Source organism: Euprymna scolopes, chromosome 21 (genome assembly GCF_053919585.1).
Source record: "Euprymna scolopes isolate OS-2025 chromosome 21, ASM5391958v1, whole genome shotgun sequence".
Taxonomy (NCBI): Eukaryota; Metazoa; Mollusca; class Cephalopoda; order Sepiida; family Sepiolidae; genus Euprymna; species Euprymna scolopes.
The window spans coordinates 57,858,536-57,881,671 of NC_136502.1; the positions used below are offsets into that span (position 1 = coordinate 57,858,536).

At 34.0% G+C, this 23,136-nt stretch overlaps 1 protein-coding gene across 6 annotated transcripts in view; it reads right to left on the reverse strand.

Moving 5' to 3' along the window:
* Positions 1–20,564, reverse strand: part of LOC145242387 (androglobin-like) — a 337,568-nt gene extending 317,004 nt beyond the window's left edge. For 3 of the 6 annotated variants that reach the window (XM_080105409.1, XM_080105408.1, XM_080105404.1), the window contains exon 1: positions 20,161–20,564. In XM_080105409.1, the coding sequence (XP_079961535.1) occupies positions 20,161–20,240 (80 nt within the window). In that variant the 5' untranslated portion in view covers positions 20,241–20,564. Of the gene's footprint in view, positions 1–8,326; positions 8,534–20,160 lie in introns of those variants that run through there. The other 3 variants (XM_080105407.1, XM_080105405.1, XM_080105406.1) reach the window with 2 other exon arrangements.
* Positions 20,565–23,136: the final 2,572 nt, after the last annotated feature.

A 23,136-nucleotide genomic window follows, 5' to 3' on the forward strand; every position in this document is an offset into this window, starting at 1 on the left:
GAACGTTTGTCCAATTTTTACCATTTTTTAATTTAATTATTCTTTTATGATCCTGCTTTTAAAATTTAAAAAAAAAGTGTTTTATTTTTTTAGATTATACAATATATATGTAACGCAGAGTTTCACATTTATGCAAGCAAGGAAAATATTAGAATCGTACATAAAAAAATTATGCGAAAATTGTAATTAAAAAAAAAATAAAGTAGAAATATTTTTTGCAATCATAATTATTTTTGTGTGAAAATATTAAATAAACAATGATAATATCGGTAGTTTGAGAAATTACTTTTTCTGAGTTATATCGAATTTTAGGGGCTTTTTTTTGTAATGTTCCTGTAAAAATTAATTTTTTTAATAGTTGCAATTTACGATGCTTTATGAAAAAAAGCAAAAATAAATTCATACATTTTTTTTTACTACTGTGGTGTCACTCACTCACACACACACACACGCTCGCGTGCAAATAAACGAACATTCATTGATTTTAATTTCCCCACGCATTTGCACAAAAATAAGTTCTTCTAGTAACGACATAATTTCAAATATGCCCACGCACTTTTCTCACAACAAAAAGTAAAATGGACATATTTCTGGCAGACGTAGGCAAAGACAATACCACATGACAATATCGACCAATGGGAAATTTTAGAAGATTTTTTTTCCAAACCAAATATCAGCAGCAGCAATCTTGCGCTGGAATCGGATTCAAAAAGTATTTAAACGCAACAAACATTCTTTCTCTCTCTCTTTTTGCTCCAACTTGACACGAGAACATGTCTCCTGTTTTCAGCTTATTATCGTTTTCAAATCTGTCGAAACCATAATTACACACGCCACGCGGGCATCCCAAAAAACCACACTTATGCATGCACACACCCATTCCGTACATTTTCTATAAGAATTACTAACAACGGACTACTTTCCTCATGGAACTTCGAATAAGGTGAACTTTGCCAGTGAAAACAAAAACCTTGAAATAAGAGCATTATTTTCACAAAAGACTTTCACCTTCCAATCTTATTATTTTAACGAAGGACTTCCATCTAACATGACCTTTTAATCTTAGTAATTCTACAAAGGATCTTCATCTAATTTGAATATTCTAACCTCAATGATTTCATAAGAACTCTTATCAATCGGACTTTGCTTGTTCATCTTGTTATTTTGTTGAAAAATAAATGTGGCGCATTTTAAACGAGAAGGAGGTGTCATTGTGTTTTATTTCTTTTTTTTTATTATTATTTTGTTTGGAGCAGAGGAATTTAATTTCTGTTAAATTTCTTTTCTCCTACAAATTGGTGACACCCGTTCTTAAGATAAAACATGCACATCCTTCTGAAACATATAAATTGGTGGTTATCACGCACGGCTGTAAGAGAGAAAACATGTCTGCTCTGACCGAGGACAATTTACCCATTTCCTCTTTTTTTCGTCCCAGGCTATGAAATTACATCCTTCTAAAATCTACAAACATGAAGCAGCACACAAGTGAATGTACCTCACACTTCGCCACAGTTTAAAGAGTTATTCTTCCATTTAAACCGGGACCGCAGACAACCGTCTACATCGACTACTTGCCTACGCAAAGAACAAAAACCAGCAATTTAAAGGCTTCCAAGCCATTTTCGGGATTAAATCAAAGCGAAACAAAAGCATGGATACGTCACTTTCAGAAATACCTCCAGTCACCCTATTGTTAAACATCCCAGTATTTAAACCAGTCAACATCAAATCCTGGTTCATCCAGATCCAAGCTTTATTCAATGTGAAGCGGATAACGTCGGAAAGGACGCGATACACTTACCTGGTCGAGAAATTACCTACCGACGTCGTGGAGGAGGTAATAGATTTACCAGAAGAAAACCCTTACAACTGGCTGAAGGAAGCAATCCTAAAAGGAAGTTGCTTATCCAACGAGTCGATGCTACGCAACCTCTTTATGCAGGTCAAATTTGGAGACCGCACTCCGTCACAGTTGTTACGTCACATGCGCACCCTGTTGAGAGATAACAAGATGCCGGAGAACATAATGAGAAGTTTGTGGCTGGATAAACTACCAGCATCAACAGTACAAATCCTCACACCAACGGCAGAAGGAACAGAGCCTGACAAACTGGTGGAAATAGCAGACCGAATTCACAAGAACCTCTGGGCAGGCCGAGTAAACTCGCTACAACAACAGCCTATGCAACGAAAAGACGAAGAGCTAACTGAGCTAAAATCAACAGTCAAGAAGCTGTCCAAACAAATACAGGATTTACTGAAAGTAGATTGCCAGCGCTCACATCACAACAGGTCACTCTATAGGCGATGAAGTACCAGTAGAAGTAGAAGTGTGGAACACGACAGAGCGAATGGACACTGTTTCTACCATAGTAAATTCGGCAGTAACGTGCGACGCTGTAACCACCCTCGTTCCTTCAGTAACAGAACAAAACAGGGAAACGAGGGTGCGCTGAACACTCTGTAAAAGATCATCTATTCTATATCCGTGACAACACCCATGGATATAATTTTCTAATAGACATGGGCACTGAAGTAAGCGTAATTCCACCGCTGACTAGTCAGAAGATTACGACCCAATCTTATCACTTGCAAGCAGCCAACGGTACCAAGATATCAACATTCGGTGATAAATCACTGACTATCAACACCAACTTGAGGTGAACTTTCACATGGATTTTTACCATAGCCAATGTAACAATGCCCATAATAAGAGCGGATTTCCTGGTGAAATTCAACTTGTCTGTGGACATGACCAACCACACACTAAAACACAACCAAACGAAGTTGGTGGTCAGAGGAGTCACCACTCGATACCAATCAACAGGTATCAGTTCAGCTCTACCTGAGGACCCAGCTATCCGTTGATTACTCCAAAAATATCCGCAGTCGTCTCAGCCATTTAGGGACATGGACACGGTCAAGCATAGTGCTAAACACTACATCAAAACGATCGGACAACCAGTCCACGCCACCCCCAGACATTTAAAACCGGATAAATACCGAATAGTGAAGGAAGAATTTCAGCACATGCTACAACAGGGAATTATCCGAACCTCAAAAAGCGCATGGTCTTCTCCCTTACACATGGTGCAAAAGTCGGACGCCTGGCACCAATGTGGCGATTTCAGAAGACTAAATGCACAAACTGCATGGACAGATACCCTATTCCTCACATCTACAATTTTGCGATCGGATTATAGAATGCGACAATGTTTTTGAAGTTGGATCTAGTGAAGGCATACTACCAGGTTTAAAGATTTATAGAGATAATCCACTACTACAGGCGATTCTTACCCAACTGCTCTGAAATTCTCGTGCTACTAACATCGCTGTTGCAGAACAAGACCAAGAACCAACAGTTAACATTAGATGAACCAGCCTTAGCAGCTTTTACTCAAGCGAAGAAAGCCCTAGCAAACTTCACAAAGCTGACTTAGATAAATGACAAGGAAGATACCAAACTCACAATTACAACGGACACGTCAGATGTAGCCATGGAGGTGGTCATACATCAGCTGATCGATGATGTGATGACCCCTATATCATTTTTTTCGGTTAAGCTAAATAAAACACAAAGAAAATACAGTACCTTTTTGAGGGAATTGTTGGCAATTTACCTGGCGATTAAACATTTCAAACACATCTTGGAAGGCAGAAATTTCACGATTTACATGGATCACAAATCGTTAACTTATGCGCTACACACACATGTGGACAAACATGGCCCACGAGAAATCAGACATCTCGAATACACTGCACAGTACTCTACAGATATAAGATACGTAAAAAGCCAGGAGAACATTGTAGCGGATGCCTTGTCCAGAGCCATGATCACTTCTCTATATTCCAGCTTGCTAAGCATAAAATTGATAGCACAAGAATAGGAATCAGACACAATGTTTGAAGATGTTCAGGAAAACACATCCTTACAACTCAAAAAAATGGCCGTACCCTTCAGTACAGCGATTGTTTATTGCGATATGACAAAGAACAACCACAGCTGTACATACCACCTAGCCTCAGACGACAAGTTTTCCAATGTTTTCACAATTTATTCCATCCAGGAAAAAGAGCTACTCTAAAGCTAATAATGCAATGTTTCGTGTGGCCAAATATGAACACAGATATTCGAAATTGGACTAAGATGTGCATACCTTGTCAAAAGAACAAAATTCACCGATACACAAAATCACCACTGGGTTCGTTTAGCACACCCGATACTAGATTCACCAACATCCACATTGATTTAGTAGGGCCATTATCCACTTCAAAGGTACACACCCACATCCTGACTATCGTTGATAAATTCAGCAGATGGCCTACTGCCATAGCTGTTGAGGATACTTCAGCTGCAACAATAGCCAGAACCATACTTCAGGACTGGATAGCCATTTTTGGAGTACCCACAGTCATTATGACAGACAGAGGTTCGTAGTTCCAATCAACACTTTTTGCGGAATTTAATCAATTACTGGAAACGAACCACATCAAGACTACAGCATATCACCCCTCCTCGAATGGGTTGGTCGAACGCTTTCACAGAACGTTAAAAACTTCCCTGGCAATGAGTCTGAACAGCACAGACTGGGTAGACAATATACCTTTGATACTATTAATGATACAGAACTCTGTAAAAGAAGACTTACAAAGCACACGGGCAGAGATAATTTTCGGTTCTACTTTGATTCTACCGGATCAATATTTTGATCAACACATGGAGATCCCACCTACAACCAAGTTCGTAACAGAGTTGAAAGACAAAATGTCTCGTCTAAATTTCACACCCATCAAGAGGACAGACAGACAATCCTATATCCCAAAAGATCTTTACACCACCAAACGCATATTTGTCAGGAATGACTCAGTGAAAAAGCCATTTTGTCCAAATTATTTGGGTCCATACCCAGTTCTGGACAGGCAGAATAAATATTTCACTGTTTCAAAAGACGGAAAAAGAGACACTATCGTGTTGGACTGTCTTACACCGGCATACGTAGAAGATTTTCAGATCATTCCCTCTTACAGAACCTACTTTTGTACAAAACGCCGTCGCGACTGCCAAAATGAAAACCGGCAGGAAAGTACACTGGCCTAAACGTTTTAAGGAATACGTTACATGTTGAAAAAAAAAAAAAAAGAGAAAACATTTTTATTTATTTTTTTTTTAATCTGAGGGGAGTATTTGTGCTGTCACACACACACACGCGCGCGCGCGCGCAAATAAACGAACGTTCATTGATTTTAATTTCCCCGCGCATTTGCACAAAAATAAGTTCATCTAGTAACGACATAATTTCAAATACGCCCACGCCCCCATTCGATACATTTTCTATAAGAATTACTAACAACGGACTACTTCCTGATGGGATTTCGAATAAGGCGAACTTCGCCAGTTAAAACAAAAACCTTGAAACAAGGACATTATTTTCACAAAAGACTTTCACCTTCCAATTTTATTACTTTAACGAAGGACTTTCATCAAACATTATTTTTTAACCTTAGTAATTCTACAGAGGATTTTCATCTAATTTGAATATTCTAACCGCAATGATTTCACAAGAACTCTTATCGATCGGACTTTGCTTGTTCATCTTGTTATTTTGTTGAAAAATAAATGCGGCGCATTTTAAACGAGAAGGAGGTGTTATTGTGTTTTATTTCTTTTTTTATTAATATTTTGTTTGGGGCAGAGGAATTTAATTTCTATTAAATTTCTTTTCCCCTACATTACTGAAAACCATAACTTTAGTAAAGGTATTTTTTGTTTAAACAAAATAATACATTTCCACTAAGATTTAAGTAAAAATAATGTGTTTGGTTAATTTCCTGATCTTAAAATTTAAGTAAAGGGGAGGAGTCAAAAGCATCGGCATTCATTTTTCACGTACCTAGAAATAGCCTAGATTGAAGAGTCCGCCATCTTTAAACATGCTATCTGGGAACATATTGCGGTTGATTTTTTGTTTATTAGGTTGGTGCAAAAATAATGCCGTTTTTGACGTTAAACTATATATATAAAAAGTACTTGTACAGTTTAGTCAAGACATCAAAAAATGAAAATATCGAAAAAAGTTAAAATTGTGTATCCGTTATGGAATGAAGTTCTCCGAAAAAAAAAATTCACTTAATTTCATCAAGTAGTTTTTTTGTTTTTTTTTTTACAGCGAAAAAACAATTCGTTATGATACCAAGCAAAATGTTCGATTTTTAGGAAGAAAAGCTAGTATTAAAGATGGGGAGGGGTGTCAGCGCTTTAACTGGAGTTATCTCCCTTTGGCATTTCTAAAATTCAAACAAAAATTTTTTTTTTAATCCAAGATGGCTGCCTTCAACGCGCTCTCATAAAAATGTGTTTTTCCGCTGTAAAACAAAAACTACTTGATGAAATTAAGTGAAATTTTTTTTCAGAGAACTTCGTTCCATAACGAATACATACAATTTAAACTTTTTTTTCGATATTTTCAGTTTTTAATGTCTTGACTAAACTGTACTAGTACCATATAAAAACATTATTTTTGCACCAACCTAATAAAATACTTCATGCACATTTTTCGTAATTTTTTTAATTTATACTAATTTCACCATAACACGTAAACATGTTTTTACCTCAAATGCGCTGGTTTAAAAGATCACCAATGTAAACAAGTACCGAAACATTTTTCCAAGCACAAATGGACCACAATATTTGATCTTGCCTTTAAGCAACAATATATACATATAAATATATACATAGATATATACAAAATTTGATGCAAAAATATTTGGAATAATTCATTCATAAACTGATCAGTGAGAGTTGAGGAGATGCGTTGCCTGAAGAGAAATGATATAAGAATGGATGTATAATGTATAAATTAACTAGTATAGGGAGATGTATGCAGAACAGGAAACTTTGATTATGTATGGCCACATGTAGAACAGTTGAGGTAACAAGGTCACTGACTGCACAAGTGCACAACTGCACAGAGGACGTCAAAGAAAAAAAATGAGAAGTAATAAAGATGAACTTAAGAGAAATAACGATAAATTAAGCAAATAATTTACTAAATTAAAAAGTTTTTATTTCATAATACTAAATTGAGTTTAGTATCAACAAGTTCAAAATACTGCATATCGTATTTCCAATCAAGATTACATGGTTCGGGAAACTACATAATAACATATTTTTTAATATTTCCTTAAAATATAGAATAAACAGATAAAATATTTCGTTAAGACATTATTTTTTTTTCTGGATTACTTTGTATAAAATTAGAAAATATTTTCTGAAAGAAAAAAAAAGAATATTGTATCAATTTTGTTTCTTTACGTTCTTTTGTCCATATTTTAATAATATTATTTATTCATTTTTTTTTTATTAGTTTAAACCAAATTTTTAATTCGTTGCTTCAAATTTGTTCAGATAGTTTGTCACGGTCCATTTTTTTTTTTTTTTTCACTCACATGAATTAATTTACTCACAAATAAGTTACTTTTCTACCAAACTGGATATATTTTTTGTGTTTTTATTCAATGTAACATGTTTATTCAGCTCGAAAAGCATACAGTGTTTACCGAAGTATTGGAAAATTCAAAATAGCGCCCGCCCGACTCTCTCTTTAACACAGTAAGTTCGGGAAAAGATGTTATAAATAAAAAACCGGATAAAATACTGTTAAAAACTCGCTCAATATATGTTACCGTGACATAGGTTGAAGGTTGACATATAGTCGGCGAGTTTTTAATAGTATTTTGTATAGTTTTTTATTTATAACACCTTTTTCCAAACTTACCGTGTTAAAGAGGGTGTGAGACGCCATCTTGAATTTTCGAATATATCGGTAACCACTGCATGTTTTTCGAGCTGAATAAATATGTTACATTGAATAAAAACACAAAAAATATATCCAGTTTGGCAGAAAAGTAACTTATCTTGCCTTTGATAACATTTATTTGTTATATATTTGTTTTTTGACAACTTTTTCGAATCTATGTGTACAGTAATACAAACCCTAAGTGATTTTTATGTTATATACAGATATAAAATCCATACAAACAATCATAAATCATAAAAATCATATAGTGTTATTGCCCGTGAAGAACTCGACTGGAAAATGTAGTCGCCTTCTTTATAATCAAGTCATGAAAAGATGAAAGGAGAATTTCAGTTTTCTAGTTAAGAGACAGGGTTGGGTTATAGTTCTTTAGCAAGTCTTTCGTGGCTTTATAAAAATGGCAACTATATTTTTCCAGACGAATTTTCATTTCGACTTTTCACTATAGAATAGATGTTAACGTTTTTTTGTTTTGTTTTTTTTACTATACAAATAAATATACTGACTTTACTCTCCTGGTCGCAGTCTGGAACGCATGGCTTGGATTTACATGTTTGGATACTTTATTCAAGAAATTGGCCATATTTAATTGACAATTGAACAGGTTTTAATTCTCAAAATTAAAGAAACTAAATAACATTTTAAAAAAATAAATAAATAAAAACATGTAAATTTAAAATAACGTAATCTAAGCATATTATATAAAAAAGTAATTTCTGTGTCACGTGATATTATTAAAATAATAACGTGACGAGATTTCTGTGTCACGTGATATTATTAAAATAATAACGTGACGAGATTTTTTAATTCAAAATTTTTTAATTGTATTTTTTTTCATATCTTTTCCCAGAAAAGAATTTTTTTAATTTTTAAAAATAGTTAAAAATTGTTTATAAAAAAATATAATTTTGTTCAAAACCGTCAACTGACATTCATGTCCCTTTCCTAATTCTTGAAATTCGAGATTATTAAAAAAGAAAATCTGTGATCACTTAAATTATCTTGAGTCCATGATACAACAGTCCAGCTTATTTGTTGCTATCTTGTTGAGGTATGGTTCACTTCGTGCTTACGAACAGGCTCTATCTTCTCCCTGAGAAGTGGTTAATTTTTCGCCTTGGACGTCCATACTGGGGAATGCCAACATGGCTGCTTAGGTATTAGGACCTACAGGTCAGAGAGCGCTCGTCTTAGTGTGCTGGCTTGTGAAAAAAATATTTTACCTTGTATCTAACCTCTTGGTGATGAGGTAAATATATTTAATTATGAATTAATTTCATATTTGATCATTAATTGTTTAGCGCTTCCCCCCCCCCCGCACCATTTTCTTAGTCTACGGACTATTGTTTGTTTGTTTTGTGTGTGTGTTATATCATTTTATTCTATTTCATTATTATTCAGTATTTTAGATTTTATACTTTCCAGTAAATGCATTTTAGGTGCATAAATTAAAAGATTTAAATGAAGCATGATGTGTTGGTACCAAACTTTAAATCTAAATGGCTAAGTTTTTAATTACGCTTTTATTTCTTGTGTGTGTGTGTGTGTGTGTGTGTGTGTGTGTGTGTGTTTTTAGCCATCATGGGGGGTAAACCTCGTGCACTGTCTGAGATTGTCCCACCACATACTATAATTCCACTGTGGAATTGAAATGAAGTTTTCAACCTAGCTGCATTGCTTTTAAATATTTGACATGACCTGTTTACGATGGCTAGCAATACGTCAGTTATTAAAAAAACACTATAGCATGTCCATGTAGTCAACAGTGCCACTTAAATGTGTATGTAAGACGACAAGAGGTTGTATTGCAGCATGTGCAAGACATGAAAGTTGTTGCATGATGGTCCGTCTTTCTCCGATAGTCATTTTACTCTGCAGCAAATTATCATAATGATAAACTGTTCGTCTTATGACATGTTGCAGGCTGTGATCAAACATGAGACTGGCATTGAGACCAACCACACAATTGTTGACTGGTGCAACTTTCTTTGAGATGAATGTAAAACATGATTGGCTAATAATACAGATGAAATGTGTGGCACAGATGCCAATGGAGACCCATTGCAAATCAGTGTCCCTGCCAAGTGATTCGGCCACACACACTGACTAATCAGCTTGCAGAGCATATTGATTCTATCTGTCCCTTGAGGAATTTCTTTAGCCCCTTTGCAAATCACGGTCAATCAATAGAGAAAACCCAGGAAGCATTAAACAAAGACGTCTCTTCTCTCTTTCTTCTGTCCTGATCCTCTGGATGCTTCAATATTGATAATCTTCACACCAGATTACTACTGGTTGACCTGCAACGGTTCCAAAGAACTTTCAACTCTTCATTTTTTTCATTCGAAAGCCATCCAACTTTTGCGATTGAAATAGGTCATTTCATTGTTGTTTTAAAAGATGTTTTGTCTTTCCTTCCATATTACGTTTTTGTTTACATTTAACATATAGAGGTTGTTATGAGCCGAGAGTAACTTTGACCAGGCAAAGTGCCCTGTGCAGAATCTGTAGCAGTTTCTCTCTACATTGCTTGCAACACATTAATCTATATATCTATAAACGTGAAATTGTGTCTGTGTGTGTACATTTCCCTACCAAACTACTCTGTCAATTTTCAGTCTACAGACTCGAGATTTGATATAAGGAGTATTGAGATTAAGGAAAATCTTTTTAATCGGTTTTCAGCTAGAACTTTGGCTGTCAAGGGGTAAAAGTTCAACGATTTGACCTTTGAAAACTCTACCAAACTCCTCCACCAATTTTGGGTCTAAACACTTGAAATTTTAGATGTAGTTTACTTGGGCATGGATCAAACTTTTTAATTTGATTTGAGCCCAAAACAATAAATGTTAACGGGTCAAAATTGGAGTCAAAGTTTAAAAAAATTGACCTCTGCAGTCTCTACGAAATTACTCAGCCAATTTTTGGTCTAAACATTTGAAATTTTACATAAAGTGTATTTAGACATAGGACAAGCTTTTTAATCAGTTTTTGATCAAAAATTTGGCTGCCAAGGAGTCAAAGTTCAAAAGATTTGATCTTTGAGGTCTCTAGAAAACTATTCAGCCAATTTTGGGTCTAAACATTTAAAATTTTATATAAAAAGTATTCAGACATGTAGCAAGCTTTTTAATCAGTTTTTGGGCACAAATTTAACTGGTAAGAGGTCAAAGTTGAAAGAGTTGACCTTTGCAGACTTTACCAAACTCCTCTGCCAATTTTGGGTCTAAACACTTGAAATTTTAGATGTAGGTTACCTGAACATGAGTCAAACTTTTGAAAATATATAAAGTTATGAACAGTACATAAGACCCAAGCACAGCCGGGCTGAACTGCTAATAATTAACAAAAGAAAAATAAAGTGTTGTGTCACCCATAAGAGTTACAGCCTCATTGTGACACATCGTCTGGTTCATGATCAATCATCTTCATGAAATAACCGAATGAGGCATACAGATGGCAAAAATGACAAAACACATTAACAATTATAGATTTATATATAAGCATATTTTATTACATTAATAGGATTCGATCTCCCAAAAAGAATCTTCATACAATACTCAATGGGCTGAGAGGGGGCGAACACCAGAAAAGAAAACATTTTTTTTTTCTTTGTTAATATTTTGAGAAAGGATTTCTCAAGTCTAAAAATAAGAGCATTTATAAACTTAGTTTGGTTGTCCACCACAGATGGGGCAGGATTAGGTGTGGGGGGTAGATAGAAAAACACGAAGTACTTAGCTAGTTGATGCATGTGGTATCCAGAGAAAATAAATTGTCCAAAAAAAGTAACATTTCTAATTCCAAAGTTTTCCAAGAACTTAGTGCAAAACAATACCGTTCAAGTATAATCAAATCTTTTACTTCACGTCCCTATCTTTCTGGCGAATATTTCCTCAAAATCAGTTCTTTTGCAATACAGCAACATCCTTGCATCTCTATGTGATGCAGCAATATCTCTTGCATTTCTGTAGGATGCAGCAACATCTCTTGCATCTCTGTGCAATGCAGCAACATCTTTTGCATCTCTGTGCAATGTAGCAACATCTCTTGCATCCCTGTGCAATGTCTCAACATCTCTTGCATCCCTGTACAATGTCACAACATCTTTTGCATCCCTGTGGAATGCAGCAACATCTCTTGCATCTCTGTGCAATGTAGCAACATCTCTTGCATCCCTGTGCAATGTCTCAACATCTCTTGCATCCTTGTACAATGTCACAACATCTTTTGCATCCCTGTGGAATGCAGCAACATCTCTTGCATCCCTAGGTAATTTAGATAGCAGATCAGTTATTTATGATGCTGTCAAATGCTCATTTCGTCCTGGTGATGTCATAATTCTTCACCATATATAATATATATCCATCTGAACAGTTACACCAAATCCAAGAATGGCTTTTCAAACTTCGCACTCAACAATTACATTGAACAAAAACTTTTCTAAAGAAACTAAATAGATTATACAAAGAAAAAATTAATCTCCCTGATACCCTAGAATGGTACATCAATTTAGCTCGAATACAATTAGGATCCCATAAAAAAAGACTCCTAAATTTTGACCCTAATTGTCATTTCTAAAACAAATTTAATACAGTTCAAAAATAAGTTGAAATAGAATTTCTATACCAAAACATTGCAAAACTATCAGATGAAAGCAAAATCAAAGTACATCTGAACATTTAAAGTTGGATCTATAAAAAAAAAATAAAGCATTACTCGCAAAATACAATTACTTACTAAAAAAACTAAGAACTATCATTATTGAATGAAAAAAAATAATCCAGTCATAATCATTAAATGTGCCGATAAATCTAATATGTTCATTATAATAGCCACTGAACAATATAATAATAAATTAGAAGAAATTCTATCTGACACATCTAAATTCAAAACAATACATAGAAATCCTACCGAACAACTCAAAATAAATATTAATAAATTAACTGTTATACCAGCCTTCCTTGGACAGAGGAATTTACACCGATTAGCACTATAAATAGTGCTAGTAATTCCAACACCGGTGAGAGAGATGCGACTGCACTTCAACTGCTAGCCGAGTGCCCAGCAGATATACATGCTTTCCTATCTTTGTACATTATTGTTAATACACTTGTTCCTTAACCGAACCTCGACTTGATTGTTCTTATTTTCACTGTTGTTCCACGACACAACATTAACCACAGCTAACAATGCACACATCAACTCCATTAAACTGGACAAAATTATAGGCAAATATAGACCAGGCTATATATATATATATATATATATATATATATATATATATATATACTGAAATGTAAAAGTACATAAAGAAAACTACCCCCTTCTCCTATTATATTACAAACTGGCAAAAACTCCCCATAAACTAATTATGCTGTATTTACCTCCTAGTTACAGAGTTAATTCCTCTGAACAACTAATAGACATACTTTATTCAGTACAACCCTACAATGAACTTTGTAAAAAGACGTTGAAAGTTTTTTTACAAACGTCCTTGTTCATGAAACTATAGATATAATAATTAATAATATATATAATAATTCCACTCTTCCCGCACTTAAAATAAACCCTAACATACTGCAAAAATTATTAATCTTCTGCACCACTAAAATCCCTTTCTATGGCCCCAATGGAACATTATATATCAAGGTTGATAGAGTTTCAATGGGTTCGGTTCTTGGCCTGTCGTTTTCCAAATTTTATTTGACCGACCTGGAAACTAAAATCTTTAATAGCATTCTTAAACCATCCATCTATGTTAGGTACATTGAGGATATACTCTTATTAACCGAAAATTTAGATAAATTAACAATAATCAAAAACACACTTAAAAATAATTCCGTATTAAATTTCACACATAAAATAAATAACACGATTCCCTTCCTTGATATAGAAATTAAAGCCAACACTGATAGATTTATTACCCATACAAAAAGCTAGTAAAGAATCATGTCTTCTCAATTTTTAAAGTGAATGTATATAATATGAATAAGTATAAAACAGTGAAAAATCTCATCGACTAAACAAAAACATAAATCATCCACGAACAAAATATTTTATACTAGCAGGGCTACCTGGTGATGGCCAGGCCATATAAAAACGAAAAATGAAGTTGTCTTTGAATACACCTGCTATATCACTTTTTATCCCGGGCAATTCCAAACAAAACACATAAATGTTACTCTTCCTGGCGAATGTGGCCTTTTAACATCCTTGTTCTGTCAAAGATGCGACCTCCAATAATGCTGCATATATTTTCTTGTATAAAATTGTATAACAAACACAATTTTTTTAGTTTTAAGTGGTTACGATTTTTAAAAATCCCAGGTAATTCCGAGTAGATTATCTTAGATAAAATAGTACAAAACATTTTACAGTTACTCTTCCCGGGTAATGCAGCCTTTTAACATACTTGCTCTATCAAAGATATGACCTCAAATAATGCCACATAGGTTTTCTTGTATAAAATTGTATAACAAAACGCAATAACATTTTCTTGTAAATACTCTTCTTAATAAAAAAACAAAAAACAGGGCACTTCTGCAGATCAGGAACATGAAATGAATGTGTGTATTTTAGTTTCAAGAACGGCTAATAGAGGTCGTTTCTCAGTCAAAGAACGGGTTGTGCAAACTTTTCGACGATTTTTATACAATCTTATTGTATTATACAATCTTACTGTAAAAAAACAAACAAACAAATAATTCTAAAATCAATCTATAAATGTTTCATGTTTTTTACATATTTATTTTATTTTCGGTTATGAATCGCTCATTGGAAAGAAATAATATTAAAACATTAAAATCATATTTTGATATATTTTTATACTTTAAAATTATATTTGGTACTTATGCATCCTTGGAACCAGACTTAACTCAGCGTTTGGCTTGGCTATTCCCGGAACACGACGTCAACAGCTTAAGTTTAGCTGCTGTCTGACGTAACATGGTAATCAGCCAATCATAACACTGCGCGAGTTTCAACTGTGGCGTGGGCATTCGAGATGGCAATGAATAAAAACATCCAGCACGAATGTGGATTGGGATCAATGCACAGCAATCCGTTTGTTTCCATATTAACTTACATCACCGAAAGCTACCCGGTTAGTGAAGAGCTTCCTTACATGTCCGCTATCTCTTCTCCGTTCACTTAGCCGTCATCTGATGCTGTCCAAAAGTCTGAGGAAAAAACACCTTCCATAAGAAATTTGGTACTTGTGCACTTTTGCTATCATGCTGAAATAATGTTATTTCGAAAGCCATTCTTAACATGGGGAGGGAAGGGTGTTTTTTAACTATTCTGTGCTTCCACTTAACAATTTAACAAACAAAAAAATTATGAAACCTGAATTTTACTTGAAAAAACTATTTAAAAATAGTACAGTATCAAAAGTGCATAAGCACCGGAAATTTTCTTCTCAGTCAATCAAAAAAAAAAAAAACAACAAACAAAACAACCTCAACCCACCCACTTTTGTTGTTATTTATAGGACAAAAAAAAAGCATTTGCTAACACATATTTATTTGAAAAAAAAAAAAAAAAGTAAAATTGCAGTGATACCTTGGTTGTCGAACGTTTTGGTGGTCAAACAACTCTGTGTTTGAACCAAAAGTTGGAGATTTTCTTGCCTTGGTAGTCGAACGAAATTTTGGAATTCGAACCGCCGGCTTCGCTTCAAATGTAAACAAGCAGTGGTGTTCCTCAATGAAACGCGGTTATTCATACTTTTGAAGTATAGTGTTAACAACCCAACCCCACTCCGATGATGTCATGTGAGTCTGAACTTTGCAACGAGAGTTCTATTTAGAATAGCGTCATCACAACTCCTTCGACAGTCTCGACAGTGTCTGAGTTATTTTTAGCATATCACGCAATTCGATTCGTCAACCCCATTTTGCGTGGGACAACAAAGGACTTTGAGGTATCCAAAAATTAAAAAAAAAAAAGGACAGTAGACTTCAATACAACAAACAAAGCAGACATATCTTGGGATGACAGTAATTAATTGCTCAATAAAAAACATAGTTGTTCAAATAATCGGTTTAGTGTCGTGTAAAGACTATAGAAACAGATATTCTTTTACCATTGGATAAAAAAGAAAAAAAGAGAAATAAAAGCAGTAAAGCGAGTGCAAAATGGAAAACTGTGCCAATGACGATAAACTTTAAAAAGGAACTGATAGAGAAATTTGAAAGAGAAATACATGTGTCAGTGCTTGCAAAGGAATATGAAATGGCAAAATCAACTATAAGTACTATTTTAAAGCATAAAGATTCTATTAAAGCTAGTGATATAGCTAAAGGTGTCACTTCAATTACTAAACAAAGGCCAGAGTTACTAGATAAGTAGTAGAAAAGTTAACTTTCATTTACAACAAGCAATTGTTAGCTGAAGACAATGTAAGTGAGAAACTTGTGTGTCAAACAGCAAAACATTTACAATGATTTATTGAAATTAAGTCCTTTCACCAATGATGAGAAATTTGAATTTAAAGTTAGCAAAGGATGGTTTGAGAAATTCAAAAGGAGAAGTGGTATTCGTAGCATCGTCTAACACGGAGAGGTGACAAATTCAAATAAAGTGGCAGCAAACGCACTCAAGGTCAAGTTTGCAAACTATGTAAAAGAGAATGTATTTTTAATTGTGATGAGACAGGGTTATTTTGAAAGAACATGCCAAATAAGACCTTCATTTCATGAGAAGAGAAATCGCTTTCTGTACATAAATCTATGAAAAATAGGTACACACTATTATGTGAGGAGGAGGTGAAGCCACTGCTTATCTATCATTCCTCGTGCTTTCAAGTCACACAAAGTGATAAAAAGTAATTAAGCTGTTATGTGGCGAGCAAACTTGGTTGACCAGGCAGTTCTTTACTGAATGAGTTTTTCAAGTGTTTGCCCATACTGTTGAAAAATATTTGGTAAAGAAAATATTGTCTAAACAATGCCTCTTGATAATGGATAATGCTCCTGCCCATCCTCCATCTTTTGAAGTGGATTTAACAGAAAAATATGATTTCATAAAATCATGTTCTTGCCTACTAATACCACACCTTTAATTCAACCAATGGATCAACAAATTATTGCTAATTTTCAGAAGTGTACACAAAGTTTTTGTTTAGAAAATGCTTCGAGGTAACCAATGACACCATTGGAGAAATCATTTTACTATCATCTGCAGCATAATTCTTGTTAATAAAGCATGATCTGATATTTCTTATAGAACAATGAATTCTGCTTAAAGGAAATTGTGGCCCAATTGTGTTACAGAACGTGAATTTGAAGAGTTTGACGATAGTGCGGGTCTCAGTAAGGAGGCTGCTTCTGTGGAAGCTGAAGCAATTGTAGAGGATATTGTGTCTCTAAATAAAAGCCTAGGTTTGGAGGTAGACACTCATGATGCTGAGGAACTACTGGAAGAGCATGCATCTCAGCTGACAACAGAAGAACTTTTTCATCTTCAAAATAAACAAAATAAGGCTGTTGAGGAGGAGCATTCAGAGGAATAGGAAAGGAAGGAGGATGCACCAACAACAATATTGAAAGAAATATGCAACAAGTGGAATGATATCAAAGCCTTTGTGGTTAAATATCATCCAAATATTGCACAACCAAGCAGTAATCTCCCTATCCCTCCCTTCATCCACCCACTTGCGCCATCAGCTGATCATTAAAAGAAATAAAAACAGTTTATGTAGAATTACATACATTTTACTCTCTTGGTGCATGTATAGATTATATTGTTGTAATCATTTTAATATATGTTTATTGCTGATGTTCTGTGCAATTAAATGTATAAAATCCTCAAAGTTTATAAATAAAAAGGGACTTTGAAACTCTGGAACCAATACTATTTCAGTTAATTTAAACGGGAAATATCGTTTTGGCTGTCGAACATTCTGGTATTCGAACAAACATCTGGAACGAATTATGGTTGAGTACTGAGGTACCACTGTACTTAAAAATTATTTATTTGACAAAAAAAAAATTGCTTAAAATTATTTGACAAAAAAACCCAAAAAACTTTTCTTCACACAGTTAATAAAAATCAAAAATTATGGTAGGTTTTCTTTTTTTTTCTGTTGTTTCTACATTTAAAATTTTGCTATTTTTCTTCCACATAGTGTTGTTATGATTGCATCGGTGACATTCAGCTGTCGATGTCATGGTCCGGAGAAAGCTGAGCAAACGTCGAGTTACATCTGGTTCAAAGGATGCATGTACCAAAAAAAGTGGCCTCTGTTTTCAAACAAAGACCGAAGTATTAGCTTAAACAGAAATAACTCTCATAGGTTAATATGAGACATCCGGTTTTAAACACATCTGTTTTTAAATATTAATAATTGAAAATAAATTAAATCAAATATAAACTGAATTAAAAATAAACTAAATAAATAAACTTTAAATAATATTTCTAAATAGTACAATTAAAACGATTCTATTACAGCAAATAATTAATAAGATCGAGCTAATTATTAAAATAGATTTTCTTTAATGCAATATGCAAATGAGGTTACTCATTGAGTGCAGATTTTGTTTGAAAAATACTATATATAGAAATCATGCATAAAATTGAATGTGTAATCTCCTTTGATAGAAATAGCCTATAACAGATTTATATTTCTTGACCAGGAGAGGCGTACACACAGATCTCCTTTGCAAGAAATAGCCTAAAATGGATTTATATATTTCTTTGAACAGGAGAGTTGTACACACAGACACACACGAATGCTACTACTTATATATGTATATATATATATATATATAGACGGCACTAACATAAAACAAATTCTTACTGATGACAACTTCCCAAATTATATCTTCGATCAGCAAATTAAACACACTTTAGCCACCATTACAAAAAAATACTAATAATAATGATAACATATTCTACTGGAACCAGATGCACACTAATTATAAAATCGACGAAAAAATAAGAAATATCATGCATAAACACATTTCCGCCATTGAAAAAAATTCTAAATTTAGATTCATCATTTATAATAAAAAATTTAAAACAACTCATTTACTAATTAGCAATAACCCGACACCTGACGACAATTTACTAAAAACTAACATTGCTGTATGTTTTAAAATGTCCTATAGGGGAATGTGCTTCCAAAAACAACTTGTACATTGGCATGACTAGGCCCAGTATATCTTGCTGGCTTACATGTCACCTGTCTTCAACTCACAGGTTCATCTACCAACACCTTGTACCATATGACACCCCAAAAATGAATTTAAAAACATATTAATAAAAAAACACTGCCATTTTAGCTGTATCAAATTGTAACCTGTGCATCGCAATCATTCACATGAACAAACCAACCATCAATCAGGCTCAATATGAAGGGAAGGGCATGCTTAAGTGCTTTTAACAATTTCAAACGACTTTTTCAATAAATTCACTAAATGCAATTTTTTAATTTATCTCTCACCTGAAGACGATTCATGGAATGAGTAAGATTATTTGTCTTGGTCATTTTCCTTGAAATTTTAAACCATAGGCATTCAGAGGAAGAAGGTAGAATTTCTAATATTTATCACAGATAAAAGGGGAAGTTGCATGCCTGGTTTTTCCACATTATATCCAAGTTTACGTCACAAGATGCAGTTCGCATCTCTAAATTTCTCTCCTTATTAATTTTTGTCATCTGTTTAGCTCTCATGAATACTTCATTCTTCTTGTCATTCCTTGGTAATATATCTGGAAACCTGGCTTAATCAATCTCTGCTTTGTAAATTACTAAATCTTTCTCCTCCAATTACTCCAACATTTCTGCTTTTCTTTGATACACTTCACAGCTTCATCATTCCACTACCCTGTCTTCAAGTTTACCTTCAACAGTGTATCAAGTTTTTCTACTGTTCCCCCCCCCCCCACTAACTACAGTGAATACAGCAATTTTCCGTAATAATTTTCTTTTCATTTGTAAAAATACATATTTTCATTTTAGGCTTTATTTAATCTTTCAAACACAATCAAAAAGTAATTTGAAACTTACAAAATAATTATAAACCGGCTTTCATAATCATCATCTCTGTCAGTTTTCATTATTAAATTGCATATACTTTGTTTATGAAGATAACGACTACATTTTTCGAAACAACTTTTCATTTTAATGTTTCATGTGTATCATGCAACTTTCTATACCTTACTATTTTTAATGTCTTGTTTTTAATGAAAATATTGTTTCAGTAAAAAATAAGTTTGGGAGTAATGCCGAATCTCTGTTGAGACCCATTTTACTCTAAATAATTCTAGTGACTGAAAAAAATAAAATAAATAAAATAAAAAACCTACATTTAAATAAAAACTCTGCAATACTTACTTTCCTTTGGGATCTCTACGTGGTGAACGCTTTCGACGAGTCTCCCCTTCAGAGGGAGATGGGTCACTTTTGGTTGACATTTAAAGCAGTTTTATCTAAAATCCCAAACTTATCACAAAAATCATATATCACAAAAAAAAAAAAAAAATCAAAAATAGTAAGCACAAAAAAAAAAGATCATAAAAGACTAAAAAATATTTTTTTTAAAACTTGTAAAATCAGAATAATTCAAAGTAATTTTGTGTATTATTAATAAGTTCTGTGAAAAAATATATCATACAAAAAGTATCTCTCTCAAGGAAGCTTTGATTAGCTTGTTTACTTGTCGCTTTTCAAACTGTACTTGTCAATATATATGAAAATGGATGATGTCACAGAAATTGTCAAAAGCTGTTATTATGACATCATCCACATTCAAGGATGTACTTTCTTGTAAAAACATGATTATCAGCTAATGTCAAAGTTAAAAAATTATATATTTAGTAGGTAACTGAAATTGGATTTAGCGTATCTCCGACTTCCACTCCCTAAAAAAATTGCAAGTAAGTTACCCCACCTCTCTAAATAATACATACTTTGCTCGTTTGTCTTTCTGTAGAAAATACTGATTTCAACTGCATTAGTCACCCATAACTTCAGAGGGTAATATGTCATATTTAGTTGATACTTGAGGAAATTATTTTTTATAAAAAATTCCGAAACTAAGTAATAAATCATCACAATTAAAAAACAAAGAAAAATAAAATAAGTATAATTCAAAATAAAAAATCAAAAACCTTGATTCCAGTAAGGTAACCGGCCCTGACGGTATTCCAATTATAGTACTCAAAAGACTTCAACCAGCGCCTATACTTACAAAACTGTTTAAACGTTGTCTTAAGGAGAATTGCTTCACATCATCCTGGAAAATCTCATCAGTATGCCCTGTATTTAAGAATTCAGGTGATCGCTCATCCTCCTCTCAGTATAAGCCAAGAAGTCTCCTGTGCGTCATGAGTAAGTTGCTGGAATCTATGTTAAATAGAGAAGTAATCAACCATCTTAGCAAAAATAACCTTCTTAGTGACACACAATATGGTTTCCGTTCTGCTAGATCTACAGCAGATGTGCTTACAGTTATATCTCATAGGGTTAGCGAATCTCTCAACGGAGGCAACATTTCTAGGGCAATTGCTCTTGACATATCTAAAGCCTTTGATAGAGTATGCCATAAATGTTTACTTCACAAGATCTCCAGCTATGGTATAGCTGGAAATGTTTTCTCAATTATTAAATCATTTCTCTCTGATAGGTTCATAAGAGTAGTAGTTGATGGGCAAAAATCAGAAGCTCACAGTATTAATGCTGGAGTCCCTCAGGGGTCCATCCTGGCCCAACTCTTTTCCTGATATATATTAATGATCTTCCAAATCACATCCTTACATCATTCGTAGACATTTATGCTGATGACCTTACCATCTATGGTAGCACATCTAAGACAGTAAATGACGAAGTTCTCGCCGATTCTCTCTCTTCTGATCTTGAGCATGTGGTACAATGGGGAAAGGAGTGACTGGTTACTTATAATGCATCTAAAACCAAGCTTCTATCTTTACATCATCAACGTTCCGATCCCCATCTGGCATCAATTGAAATGAATGGCTGTCATCTTGAGGAGGCCTCAAGTTTTGACAAGCTTCTGGGCTTGACCGTTACTCCTGATCTTAAATGGAACACGTACATCAAATCTGTTGCCAAGGCCACTGGAAAAATGGCCGGATCTTTCTATCAGTCCAGTAGATATCTCACTGCTGATGCAATTCTCTATCTATATAAGAGCCTGGTGCGTCCAAGGATGTAATGCTGTTTCTACATCTGTGCAGGAACTGCTAGAAGACTTGTCCTACCTTGATAGAGTTCAAAATAGACTTTGTAGCCTCGTAGATATCCTTTTCTCTTCGCTGCAACCTCTATCTCACAGAAGAGATGTTGCGATTCAAGTTTGTCTCCGCTTTATCATTATTTTCATGGAAAGTGTTCGACTGAGCTTCAATCTATGGTCCCCCCTTGCCAAACTTTCACAAGAAACACTCGTTTAGCTGAAAACACTATCAATAATTCCCCCCACTTTTTATCTGTGCCTAAACCTAAACATAGATTCCATGAACAAAGCTTCTTTCTTAGAACTGCACGCCTGTGGAATTGTCTTCCGTTTTCCTGCTTTCCAGCTGATTACAATATGGTTGTCTTCAAGTCCAACGGAAACAAGTTCTTGATGAGCCGTTCCACTTGTTAACAAATTTACCGAATTTCCATTACTAATGATTACTATATTGTCCAATTGACTACTGTACACTCTTAACCCTTATCCTCGAGTGGTCCCTGGGCCTTGATAAGTGGTTACGCCTATGTAAAAAATAAATAAATAAATAAATAAATTTGTGTATTATCAAAGTGTTGGGAAAATATTTCATATGAAAAGTATGCAAAAGGACGTATGGAAGCATGTAGTAACTTTTGAAAAATAAAGCTCATATAAAGAGCAGTTGCATATATGTGTATGTCCAGCTAAATTAAAAACTACAAAACAAACACCCACAAAGTTGGTATATTCATGATAAATGTTGCTCTGGATGAATAATATCTAAAGTGTAATCTATAAATATAAAAACGAAAATGTGTGTATGTATGTGTGTTTGTGTGTCCGCTAAAAATTTTCGACAGACAGTACAAAAATTGACAAACTTGGTATCATATTGAAGCCCATTCTTCGCCCAAAAAATATCGAAAAATTGATTTAGTTTAAATAGTTGAAGAACTGATTTAATTTCATGTACGTCGTGTTAGCTTAGTTAGTTAGTGCGTTGGTTCATTATCTAAACGTTTTGGGTTCGAATCGTGGTGTGAGATATCTTCTTTTTTTTTTTAGATTTTTTTAAATTTAAATATTGAACCAGTGTTATTTAAGCCATTTTTCACGTAACGTTCGTTTTTCTG